Source organism: Diadema antillarum, unplaced genomic scaffold (assembly GCF_040938485.1).
Source record: "Diadema antillarum isolate AM-2024a unplaced genomic scaffold, OU_Dant_1.0 seq00000845_RagTag, whole genome shotgun sequence".
In the NCBI taxonomy this organism is placed as follows: Eukaryota; Metazoa; Echinodermata; class Echinoidea; order Diadematoida; family Diadematidae; genus Diadema; species Diadema antillarum.
The window spans coordinates 752,401-765,894 of record NW_027271719.1 but is presented as its reverse complement, the minus strand read 5'-3'; the positions used below and the strand labels follow the sequence as shown (position 1 = coordinate 765,894).

Genomic DNA, 13,494 nt, shown 5'->3' with positions numbered 1-13,494 from the left:
CTTGTCATTGGCCATAGGGAAGCTTGCAAGTTTTCTTTTACCATTAATAAAAGAAAAGGCTTTTCATTGTTAATACTCCCTCATCTATAACCCTTTCTCTGTCCTATCTCTCAAAAATGCTCACTGCCTTCTTTCGTAGTATAGATACTAACAACATTAACTCCAATCACTGCCTTTTTTCCCGATCCCCTACCTCCCCCCCCCCAAAAAAAAAAGAAAAGCCATGCTGATATAAATGAGAAATATTATATATGCTCGGTATGTGAATATTTTTTTTTTTTGGCGGGGGGGGGGGGGGGGGGGGTGGGGGGTGGCAGGCATGTTGGATGTCATAATTGATGACAAACTGGCAACCTTTTGAATTTATCAGGGAGCCATCATATTAAATCTGACATGATCATCATTTACATGAACAGTGCATCTAATTCTTATACCCTGCTTTCATATTGTGTGACCCATACATTTGTTAATAATGAACAAACACACGTACTTCTGTATCTTATTTTATGTCATATTGTATTATTTTGTAGAGATGAATTCAGCGCATTCCATTCACAATACAGCTTCAAAGTGGCAGTGACATGCCAAATCAAAAAGATATATGCCATCTCCACTTTATAGCACTTACATGTAGCATGTACATGCCAAGAAGACATATCAACATCCAGTATGATTATTCCAGTTTTATAACAAGCATCACGTAAAGTCAGTGTAAGTATTGCACGATTGACTTGGTGCCCTCTGTCATAGCTCACTTAAACATCCCTGCTGGGGCCCCGCTGGCTCCGTGCTTGGCTACACACTTACACGCCACAGCCAGACATTTGGCAGCTATTACACATACAGCCGTACATGTACCTCAAATTCATCCCATCTTTGCTGAATGGTTTTCAATTTGCCATTAATGTTCAAATTGTCAACTTTATTCATCCAGCACTGCAACTAATATATTGACAGTTATTATGTTATCATGGATGGTGTTTTTTTTTTTTTTTTTTAATCAGTAAAACGAAAACCCAAGTCTTTTCTTTTGCTCATATGTTACAGATGTTTTATATGTCCATCAGCAACATCATTTATGACTGACAGCTGTAGCAAGACCTACATTTACAATTGTTTTGCAATTCATCATTCTTTTGTTTGGTATATACATACTCTCCACCAACATTTTCCTTGTCGGTACTCTCATTTGCTTTGAGCAGAGGGGTGGTTCTAGTGCTATGACAACATGGAAAGTCCGTATTATGGTTCAGTAGATGCCTTAAATAATAAAAAAAAGAAGAAGAAGAAGAAGAAGAAGAATGCAAATGATGACATTAAAAAATAGAACAGATACAGGACTTAGTGTTTTCCATTTATGGAAGAACTCATGACCAGGTTTTGGAATATTTCAGTCTACAGAGTTCATCAAAAAAAATATTTAAAAAAAGGCCAAATGACGTGTAATCAGAACTTAACACTACATGTACCTTCTTTCTCTGGTGGCCCATTTGGGCCACTAAGATCTATGAATTTGACATTTTTGGGGCCCCAAAATAAGAGGAAATATAAGAATTCATTCTGAAACTTAGCTGCCAACCAGGCCACTAAAAGATAAAGTCTTTTGTTTGTAATTTGGTAGCCCAACATCAATATCTAGTAGCCCCAGGCCACCAGGCCACCGCTAATGTGATTATATCCTGTTGTTCCAGCACTAGATTGCTCATCTACTTATGTGAGCAGGAAAGAAAGGTGGACACATTTTCAGACTTGGGAATGCTGTCAGATTGTCCTTAGCGCAGTAATCGTGTCAAGAAAACTTCTTTACATTCTCTTTTAATAGAGTGATAATTTTTTTTTGTTTCCTTTTTTTGTCTGAGAGGCCCAAAGAATCGGTGTGACAAGTGGTTGAACATGATGCGAGACTCTTTTTCTTGTCATATGCAGTCACAGATTATAGATATTAGGAATGAGAACACTTAGTTTAATCATCTTTTAAGATCAGTAAAAAAGGAAGAGTTATGTAAGAATAACTTGATAGGGGATGGGGCAATTTTCAGCAACAATTGTTCAGAATAATTTGGTTGGATTGGATGCCAGGGAGATCTTGTCTCACACCTATTCCCAAGAAGCAAAGCAAAGATTTTTTCCATTTTTTTAAAAATTCTTATTCATTGAGCTATAAAATGAAACGCTTTGCACGAGGGCAGTAAACCCAGATTTTGTGAAGCATGCACTCTGGCGGTGGTGGTGGTGGTGGTGGTAGACAGGTACCATCTCAGACAGAAACGGATATGGCCTCAAGCTAAGCATGGAATTCGTAACTGCTCATCTAGAATATCCTCTTTAGCATCAATCAGTTGCCTGAACACCCAGTTTTTACAAATTCTAGGGTAATAACAGGTATGAGTAGAAGACTTTTAATGTAAAATGCAGATGAAACACATTGAAATTTATAAAACAATATATCCCCCTCCCCTTTTTTATAGCATAGAGAGGGGACCTAAGGAGATGGTAATTGATCTGACATTGGAAATAGATTGCTTTTCTGATGCTGTTATCCGTCTGGAGATTAACAGTTTTCTTACGGTTTCATTTGGCAGTGTTTTGGGAAAAAGATGGGAGAGCTACATGAGTAAGAGAATGTTGCTTTCTGTCTTTGGACATTGTCAAAATCTGAGACCTTCTATATACTGGGCTCATCTGATAAATAACCTTTCTTTCCTCCTCTGGCAAATATGTATGTTTGGATTATGAACCTTGGAAGAACAAAGCATGTATTTGTGTAGGGTTTTTTTTTCCCCCTTAACCCATTCTGCAAACCTGAAGTTCTGCATTATTTACACCGCATATATATCTAAATCTTTCAGCATCCCCCAAAGTTTGTGTTTTGCAAAACAAGGGCGTCAAACTCATACCTCTTTGAAAGTAACAACTAAATGGAGTACATTTTTTGTGGCTTCAGTGAATAGAAAGGGGTGTGTGTAAATCAGCCATATGACTTGCTCAGTTGTTTCACTTTTAATGTAAATGTTAATGTATCAATTAATACGATACATAGATTACAAGAATCTGGAGTTATTTGACATATTTTTTTATATAAAATTTCAGACACTCAAGTGTAGGTCTGAACTACACATAAACCCAAGGTGAATGATTATGATCCCATTTTTTTTTTTTTTTTTTTTTTGGGGGGGGGGATGGGAGAGTAGGGTTAAAGGGTGTAGAAGCGTTATGATACAGTTTACATGCTATTCTCTTGTGCAGGCCTCAGAAAGGAGCACCATTTGATATTCTAACTGTGGTTCTGAAATCTAATGGATCTTTATGGAAGTAATATCTTGCATTCTTTCTTGTTCTCATCTGTTTAAAATAGTTTTGGTATGAGGTATACCCGTATGGCCTGTCCAATATGCTTTCGGTTGGAATATCCTGGTATTGTATATAATGCATTCCATAACACCTATGCGAGTCACCAGCTTTCATCCGCCATAATTTCAGTTATGATTTGGATTTGCTGCTTTCATTTTTGCTTCCCTCTCTCATCGCCATGGGCAACCAGTGTTAACGATACATGTTTATACACGAGACCCGTCACTGCAAAACCCAGATAAAGTCGCAGACACTAAAGCCGGTAAAACTGCAAGCAATGTTGGCTTAATCGCAAATTAAGACATGTGCTATTTGTTCAGAACTTGTAAGTTTGATGTTTTTACCTCCACCAGTCTGGACTTCCAAGTTTAGGGATGTAGGGAAATGTATGAAACTTGGGGCTTTCTGAAGCAATTTTAGGTGTTCTTCGAACAGACCCATGAAATGCCTATTTTCCTATGTGCCAGACCTCATCATATCAAAATAGATGATTATTTTTCAATAACTGTTTTTATCTAAATGCTGGTCCCCTCAGAGGCTCCTTGGTAGATCTTTTGAAATAAATTTGGGCATGGTACATGTTATGTGTCACTAGCTTTGGGGTCTCTTAGAATATGTAAATACCCATATTGGGTTCCTGGTGTTCGGGTCGGCAACTTCATTGGGCTTTTGCAGTGATGAGTCTATATATTCAATGGCATGTTGGATGGAGATCCTATTAAAGTCACTCAGGGTGAGACAATGGGTTTTACCATTGAGCTCTATGACTGCTTCAGTAGCTCTTAGAAGCATCTTTTCACAGGTGTGGTAGCTTAAAATACAGTTTACCTGAATTCAGCTTTTCCCCCACATGGGGCATGATTGGATTTGAGTGATCAAATAGATGGAATGATTTGAATCGCTATAAAGATAAGATCCCCCCTTTTTTTTAAAACCGCCATACAGTTCAGTAAACATTGTCCCACCCTGTTTATTGTCAGTGGAAATGAACAGATCAACTTGAAATCATCTGTAGCAGAACCACCATGTATCTGTAATATATTCATTTATGCAAAGTGGATCCTCATTTGTTGCTGTTGCTAGTGATGATGGAACACTACCCTTTATATTTTGATGGATGACATTAACTCGGTGATGGCATGTATGATACCTATGCTTATATCAAACATCTATTTATGAAATCGTGTTGTGTTACCCAGATATGACATTTCGTCTCCACAAGCGACGTAAGTTACTGTGCGATTCTCTTGACTTACAGTTTGTTGTTCAAAACAAAAAGACATCCCATTCTAGACAACATATTCACTAATTGTCTCATGACATTTTATAAGGAGTTCTTTGAATTACAGGGTTCACTCCAGCAATCAAAGACAGAATAGTCTTTTTGTGAAGGCTTCAGTATTTCAAAGTTTGAATTTCAACACTATCAGTATCAGTGCTTCCTCTAATAAAGGGTTCTTTGATTTTGTGTGTGTGTGTGTGGATTTTATGGAACCAGGTATTGTTAATTTGAAAGGAGTGCATACGTGGTTGGCTAAGAATAACTGCCAGCAGAATCAGTCAGATATGATACAGAGATTCATCCAATTGTACAGTGTAAGTTTGATAGTAATGAACAAAGACAATATTTTGCTATTTAAAGAAGCAAAGCATGTGTCAACGCTACATTTTCGTCCTGATTCAAATCATCTTCAGGTTAGCTTCAGATAATGCAGATGACATCTTTAATTCAGGAGTGAACCCTGGGATTCTAAGTTCCTTCAGTTTGTATTTAAACTCCAACCTTTCAAAGAATGATATTCACTTCATCCATGCATGATCACAGTAGGTAAAGATAGTGGCAATGACATGTTGATACATTAACCATCGTCTAACAGTATAAAAATAATGTTATGATTCAATATCAATAAATGTGTATATCAGGTACATCATTTGATTTGTTCTCCATAGTAGACATAATAATTGCATATGATATCATAGTGGGTTTTTTTCTCAAACATATTCACCATTTTTTCATTTCTAAATTCAAAACTTGAGCATGTGAATCGAACAGTTGGTGGTTGTTATTTTTCACATGTTGCCCGAGTCCTGTTTTATCCAGACTTACTAAAAGATTTCTTGTTTATCTAACACTATAAGAATGGTAACTTTTAGGGATCATTTTTTTTTTTTTTATGTTCCAATGTATGCAAACAGACAAGCAAATGATAAAGTACATCTAAAAAGTGTGATTTTTTCCCCCTTTTTGAGTTGTGCAGTATTTATACAAGTTTGATCAAATTTGGCATGGTATGTCTTGTGGCATGGAAGTGTGTTATACTGAATCATTGTATCCTCTCTTCCAGCAATGTACATGTATGATTCCACCTTCCCATGTTGCTGTTTTAGTGCCAAAGTTTATTCATGATGCTATAAAGGGTGTACTGATTTCTGCAAATGAAGTGGAGTTAAGCAGCATGAACATGCTTCAAGAATAATCAACACCTTTTTTTTTGGGGGGGGGGGAATTATTTCTGAAAGGGGACCATGCAGTGGAAATTTCAAGTGGTACATTATTGATATAACAAACAATCTGTGTATGGAAACTGTAATGTAAAAATGTCTGTTTGAAAAATGTTGGTGTTTATGTATTGATAAGTTTGTAGATTTGCAAACATGATCAAGTGTTTGCCATTGTCAATAACTTATCCATACATGACCTGTATTTGCTTTTGGATATTATCTATTCAATTAACTTTTGTGTATTCTTATATATTTCTGGAATAAATTGTTATGTTTTCCTGAACATTCCATGTAAACAGTGTCAGAAAATGAAATTTCTGGATAGTTAACAATTCCCTATGTGTATCCTACAGCGGAGAAAGATTCAATTTTACATTTCACATAAAATTTTATTCATTGCTACCCCAAATTAACAACAACAAAAAAGTATGATCTGTGTATGTAGTTTCTTGATTTGTTTGTAATAATCTGTAGTTGAATCTTTTTGAACTGTCTGAGCCTTGATACAATGTATTTAAGCTGGTGATGATCATGCATACACAAGCCCATATCCGATGTTTCATTTTACATTCGTCCATAAGAACCCCTGCAAATTACCATGACATATCATCATTTAACAATTGTTTGTCTAACGCACTAAAACGGTTAGGGCACTAAATTGATCTCATATACTGGTATCCTAATGATTACTAGCTGCACTTCACAAGATTTGCTTTACTAATCTTTAATATTGCTTATCTCTTCTCTGTCTCTTTCTCTTTCCTTTGTCAAAATCCTTTCCCCCCATATTTTTGGCCCAAAATGATTCCCCAAAATAATAATTAAAAAAAAAAATCAAATCCCTCCAAACCTTTTCCTGTGCTCTCTGCTTTTTCCCTTTTCATACAATTTCTTATGTGTTTAATACCTCTTCACTTGCCCTTTGTTTCATCTTGTGCTAATGGTCTATAACTCGACCACTCTATAATCTTTAAATGTTTTGTGCACTGAAATCTTTCTGCCCGCAAAACTTCAACACTGCCTATCACTGTTGTCATGGCACCCATCCCAATAAAATCTGTCGGCAAATTCTGCACCACGTGGCTGTTTGTCCTCATCAATGCCCTCTGTGAATCGGTCTGATTTAACCTGTGTTTAATAAATTTGCGGGCTCATTTGCTGTAATTTTGTCCAATATGTTCTCTCCCACTGGTTATTCGCGTAATTCATTTCCCATTTACATTATTCATATCTACTACATAAAATATAAAACACCTCCAAATTTTCTGTGCATTCCACCATTCTTTTTTTCTTCTTTTTTTTTCAATTTGATGATTCTGAACAATCCACAATCCTCCACATTTTGGTGTGGTGGGCAAATGTTCCCTTCAAACCCAAACTTGTCAAAATGCTTGTGATACTATATTTTCCATGAAAATCACATTACATCCACCATATGCTTCGCCATTGCCTTCAAATGCCATTGAATTGCACGGTGAATGATGTAAATCTTTATCAACTCTGCGAATATTCGATGGCACTCTATCTAATGAAACACCTCTTCAATCAACCCTCATGTTTCCTACTTGTGATACTGATTTGCTATCTCAACACAATGTGCATTCCACTTATTTCATTTGTTACAATTAATCAAATATTTTATTCATCCATTTTTATGTTATTATATGTATTCTAATTTCACATGGTATTTTCACATTATTTCATGTTTTATATCTCGTACATATGCTTCTTGTATAAACCTGCCACTACTTCATTTATCAGTGGAGAAACAGAGAGCTCGAGTTAAAATTTCTTCTTAAAATGGTCATCGTAACTACCTCGGATTTGAAATGTAAAATACTTTGAAAATAGCCCAAATGCATGACTGTCAGTACTACCAGTATGTATACTGATATGAAGGCTATTAGTCTTATGGACTGTCATTAGTAATTACAGTAATTCATTTATGCGGTTAATGTTTTGTAATGTGCAACATAATTAGATACCAGGTCCCAAGTTAATACCAAGTTATCTGTTTGAAAAATCAATCAACAACCTTCCTCTGGACTTAATATTTCAGTTAAATGACACATACACTTCTTTCATATTCATTATTAATATCTTTAATATAGCTCTCCTACTTCGTACTTCTTTTCAATAAAAAAGAGTAGTTTTTCCTACTTCTTAAGGAAACAAAAACAAAACAGTGGGACAAACTGAAGAATAATGTCTTACTAAGTTGTTTTCTATCTATTTTCAGGTGTTCTTGTTCAGTGTTGACTACCGGTAGTTTGCCTGTAGTTTGTTTGTTTGTTTTTTCCCCTGTAAATCTTCACTGTTCTGCAATGTAATGTAGCTAGGCAGGCCAGCATGTAGGCCCTAATGCTCAAGTCTGTGTATATCTGTGACATGTCTGTCAGACACATGCCTGAACCTCTGCACTGCGCTCTGCTCCTGAATGTCAAATTCCTTGAGCACCTGTTCCCTATGAAAACTCTCAATTGACCCCAAAGCCCCTTACCCCTCCCCCACCCACCAGCCCTCCCACCCAAGCTCTAACCCCATATCTAACCCCATCTACAGCCTCCTAGTGCTAGCTCGAGCCTCCCAAAGTTACCCCCCTTTTAACGCACTGATTCATGTACGAAGTGCCTTCTTGACTCAACAGTCCCCCAAGGTTTGTCTCAATCCATTTCCAGTCTCTCGTTGTATCGTGTAGATGTAGCCAGTTCTAACGACAAACGTTTGCATATCATGTGGTAATACCCTGCTAGGGTTTGCAAGTTCGGGAGTTAATACAGGCATCTTGTTACTAAAATGCAAATGTACCACTGATTCGCATGAACTTGTGTTAGATTTCAGATTTATCTTGCAGTTTGAAGTATTAATAGATGTTGTTGTTTTTTCCATCAAACTTCTCATATGTTCTAATTGCCAGTACATCCCCATACAAAATTCAGAATACTGTTCCTTTGTTCTTTTGATAGGCAGAGACTCAGTATAGTTCAGTACATTTGAGAGATATATGCAAGTGTGGAATACAGATTTTGATAACTGTTTTGTATGTAGATGTTTGCATGTAGATTTGCAATCATTCTTACCCAAGAGCCAGGTGGTCTCTCGCAGTCTCTAAAATGGTAGCATTTTGCATTTCCCCTATACCCATGTACATGTAAATACCTGCAATCATGTTGAAAAGATCATTGGTAGTATCGATGATATTGCAAAGAAGATAAGGAACTCTTTCTTTGTTAATCTCTGTTTCCTAATCCATTTTTTTTTAAATTGCTCATTCAGCTCATTAGGATTTTGTAGTGCACATATTCATTGCATGCAATGGCAAATAACTACCATACAGCCTTTGTGCCATGATGGTCCAGTTCTTTATAAGCTGTGAAAGATAACTTAGACTACAAGTATAGTCAATCTAATTACGTTTTATTCTGATGCTTTTAACATCCATATGCAAGGTGCCATCAACCATGCTATGAAGACATCCCAGTTAACTGTTGGAGAAACATATGAGCTTTGATTTCTTTATGAATTATCTTGTTAGCTGGTGCTATGCAACCAAAATGGACCAGAACTGCATGTATGAAAATGTGGACAACACAATCAAAACCAAACAAAATTTTCTTCATTGCATACATCTTTAACATACTATTTAAAAAATTTTAGTTCATAGCGATATTCATCGTTAAAGCCAACTCATCATAGATGATCAACTTTACACATTCCTAAACAATTATGATTTTGAAACGTCAGAGTGATGTCACCATTGTTTACAAAGACATGCAATTACCCTGAATTAATTTGTTAGAGGATTGCATCACACAGTTTTCATTACCTGAGCTGTTCACAAGTACTCGTGCACAGAGTTGATACAAATAATTAGCAGAAACAGCCATGAAATATTTTGAGAGCTGGGTAATTGCTGAATTACCATGGAAACCACCATTGATCCATTGGCTCTTTTCCTCCAAAACTCTTCATTCAGTAAACACAGGAATTGCGATCCCACAAAGATACCACATACCATAAAAAGCATGAACAACTTGCTACGGTAAGAAGATACGGAACGTTAAGGAAAGAAGTTTTCTCTGTGTTTGACTCGCATGTGATATGATCTCGCAGTGTCTTTGTGAAGTTCAAATAGATAACAACACAACGTTTTCTTCTCATTCTCTCTTTGTCCGTTTCCGTGGTGCAGAGAACAGCAGGAGGATCAAGACTTTGAGGCCATCATGCTGAAGAAAGGGTTGATGACTGCGGTTCGGTAACATGAGCCATCTCCGCGGCAACAAGTCACCCCCCCCCCCCCCCCCCCCCCCCCCCCCCCCTTCTTTCCCCTGGAGACTGTCGAGATGTCTTGTCCGTTTGAGTAATGCCTGAACAACACCTCCATGTGGTTGTGCCTCCAGCAATAGTCATGAACATCCATGGCAGAGATGATGGCATTTGAATAATACAAGAATGTGTTTGCATGTATGTATGTGTGTGTGTCTGTGTGTGTGTGTGTGTGTGTGTAAGAAAGAGAGAGAGAAAAAAAAAAAGAGAGGAGATGGAAAGAAAGAGAAAGAGAGGGAAACATACCGTTGAGCCATACTGTGAGTATGAGCTCAGTAAATGGCCATATCAGCAGCGAAAGAGAATACCGTACCTTAAAAAAAATTGTTGTTATAGACAACATCATCAGGAAAACTATTCACTTTACTGAGCCCACCAAACTTAAAAGCTTACTGCGAAGAAACAGCAGAGGTTTTTTTTCTTTCTCTCTTTTAAGGGAATGATTCCTTTATTTGCATATTTGTAAACACCCTTTAAAAATTCTTCTTGAATGTTCACAAAATGCTGGAATTATCAAACATCAATGCAGAGTGCTATCTTGTTTCCATTATTTGGCAGGAACAGTTTGTGTGACACTCATGTTTTCATTACTACTTTTGGTACACTCTGGTGCACAAAATCAAATATGTTTTCAAATAGCCAATATCTGAAGTTTGGAAAAAATAATATTTTTATGAATGTTTAATTTTTCTTCACAGTGAACAGTGGAGAGGTAGTGTTACCTTTGTTAACCTAATGCTGTGGACATTTTCTTAAAATTTCTTTTGGTGCCACACAAGTCACTTTAACAGTCCTTGTGCATTAGTGGTATCGAATCCGCTGATGCATATAGAGATGTTTTTTTATATCAGCGGTGCAGAAATATTGCATCTCCGATCTTGGCCATTTAGAAGTGGAAAGAAAACCAAACAAACAGCTGAGACTGGTAAATTTGCAACGGGTTTAAAGTTCATGAGAGTTGGCATAGCCACTGTAATGCAGATTAGTCGAGATGACATGATGGTGATGATGCAGTGTAAACCATCAGATCATTGAGGAATTTTGCTGTAGAAATTATCTGTTTTTCCTCCTTGAATTAGCCACTGTGAATTTTCCTGGGTATCCTATATTCTGGAAAGAGTACAGGGAGCTTGTGGAAGTCAAGAAATCTTCGCAAAATCAGAAAATAATACAGACTAGTGAACTTTGAATAAAGGTATGTGTCATTTTATAGTGTCAGTTGTAAATCAACAGATTTAGAGGCTATTGATGATTCTGCAACCAAAGTAAACCATTTTGGTATATGACCAAAGTAGGGTTCAAATGAAAGAGAAATTTTTATTCTACCTTGTAAAAAACTACCAATGACTGATATAGATTATGACGTGAAAACAAATACAGCATTAAACCTCAGAAATATGGTTTCTGTGACTCGATGAGTTTATAGAGCATCAGTCTTTGTCAGACTGTCGAGTCTCGCCTTTTTGAGGACAGACTTGGTTCAGTATAAAGTTGCTATAAACCATGAACTCTGTCAAATTTAGGAAGTCCAGTTTGTGATGTATTCCCATCACATTTAGACATTGAAAGGTTTGGGTTGTCGTGGCCTAACAGCGGCATCTGCTATGTGTAGGACTATGAACATGTATGAAAAGGTCACATGTAGTATTCAATGCATTACTGTGTCACAAAGAGTATAAAAGTGTCACTTGGTGAAATAAATTTGTTGATAAGCTAGTCACAAGGTAAGGTCTGTACCCTCTGTTTGCTGTACTGAGTGGAAGGAAATGTGCTGCCTCATTTTGAGGTGTCTGAAGAAAATGAGAGGGTGAAAAGTTTTGCATTCTTGTGATACCAAAAAGTTCTGTGATATTCTTCACTCTGGGAAATAAGGATTTGCAAAGCAGTGGTAATTCATTAGTTTGAATGAAAACATTTTCCAAGGTACATGTATTTTGAAAATAAAAATTATCCAAAGTTGTTCCAAGGAATTTAGAAAATAGAAATTATCCAAAGTTGTCAAAGTGGAATTTTTATAAAACATAAAAATGTTTAGTCTGGAGCATTCCTTGAAAATTGCTGAACTAAATTTGATTTTGATTTCATAGGATGAGCGACAGTGAAGATTCATGAGAGTTTCTTTTATCCTTCGTTACACGTCAAAAACTGGCTTTTCTACCAGTAAAGGGAGATGATGGACATGATCACAAATTCTTTGTTGGTCATTTGCTTCTACTTATTCAGTGCAGGTGTAGTTGCAAAAGGTCATTAGAGGACAGACATTATTCTAGCATTACCTACTGGTCATGTGACCTTATGTTTTCCTTCATCTCTTTGACATTTTTGTCATAGACTTATATTTTTTTCTCATCAGCATCACCCACTAGTTATTGGACAAAATTTCACTAGCCAGATGCCTTTATGCTGGCTAACGGTACTTGTATGTAAATAATTTGGATACTTGCACTTCTTGTTTTAGCTTGCTAGGAGCCATTGCCACTATTAAAATGCACATGTATTTGTATCATAAATTTGCAGTACTGATTTCTTCGGTTTGCATTCACTGAAACTCAAATTAAATGTTGTTCATTTTTCTGTTTTCTTGTCTGCGCAAATTTAAGAGGTGAGACTCAAGTGCCAATCTATATATATTTGAAAGAATTAATATAACCACATGTAATCCAAGAGAACTCATCATTCCTTCAGAATTTAAAAAACAATTCATAAATTGTTCTTGTTATTTATTGCAGATATGTCATTTGAGACTTTTTCTTCTCATGGTAGTTTTGCAGCAATTTTCAGTGTTAACTGCAAAGAGGGGTGTATTTATTTGTCTAGGTGATGTACAAGTTATCCAGCATACTATGAAGTATGATGATGGTGTGTGAGTATCTATATAGTATGTGCCATGTGTTAGTTACATACAACAGCACACAGATTCTGATCACAGATTGAGGTTTTATACACAGGGTTGGTCAGTCATGCTCGATGGCTGCACCATGTATGCAATGGAGGTGTATGGATATTTCATGTGTTACACGTATTCTACTTCTCAAATTTCACCGTAAGAAATAACAGATTAAGATTTGTCATTCTTCGTGTGCATCATTAGATGTTTGTAAGAAGTTGAAAGGATTCCGTGGTTAACTTGAGAGTATTGTATTCACTGTGCGCTCCCTGGTACCCAGTAAGCTGAGGGAGGCAGTGGCCCTCGTACGTTGAAGGCTCCTTGAAGTGTCTTTCAAAGGGAAGCCATTTTCTGATACACATAACATGTACGGTAAATTGTTGCAGCAATTCTCGGTATCGCCAATACTTGGGTGCCGTGCGTAGAGC

The 13,494-nt window shown here is 36.7% G+C and overlaps 1 protein-coding gene across 1 annotated transcript in view; it reads left to right on the top strand.

Annotated features, from left to right (window-relative positions):
• LOC139740235 (uncharacterized) overlaps nt 1–10,158 on the top strand; it is a 103,931-nt gene extending 93,773 nt beyond the window's left edge. Inside the window, exon 25 of the mRNA XM_071650818.1 lies at nt 10,043–10,158. Coding sequence (XP_071506919.1) covers nt 10,043–10,112 — 70 coding nt within the window. The 3' untranslated portion in view covers nt 10,113–10,158. The remainder of the gene's footprint in view (nt 1–10,042) is intronic.
• Nucleotides 10,159–13,494: the final 3,336 nt, after the last annotated feature.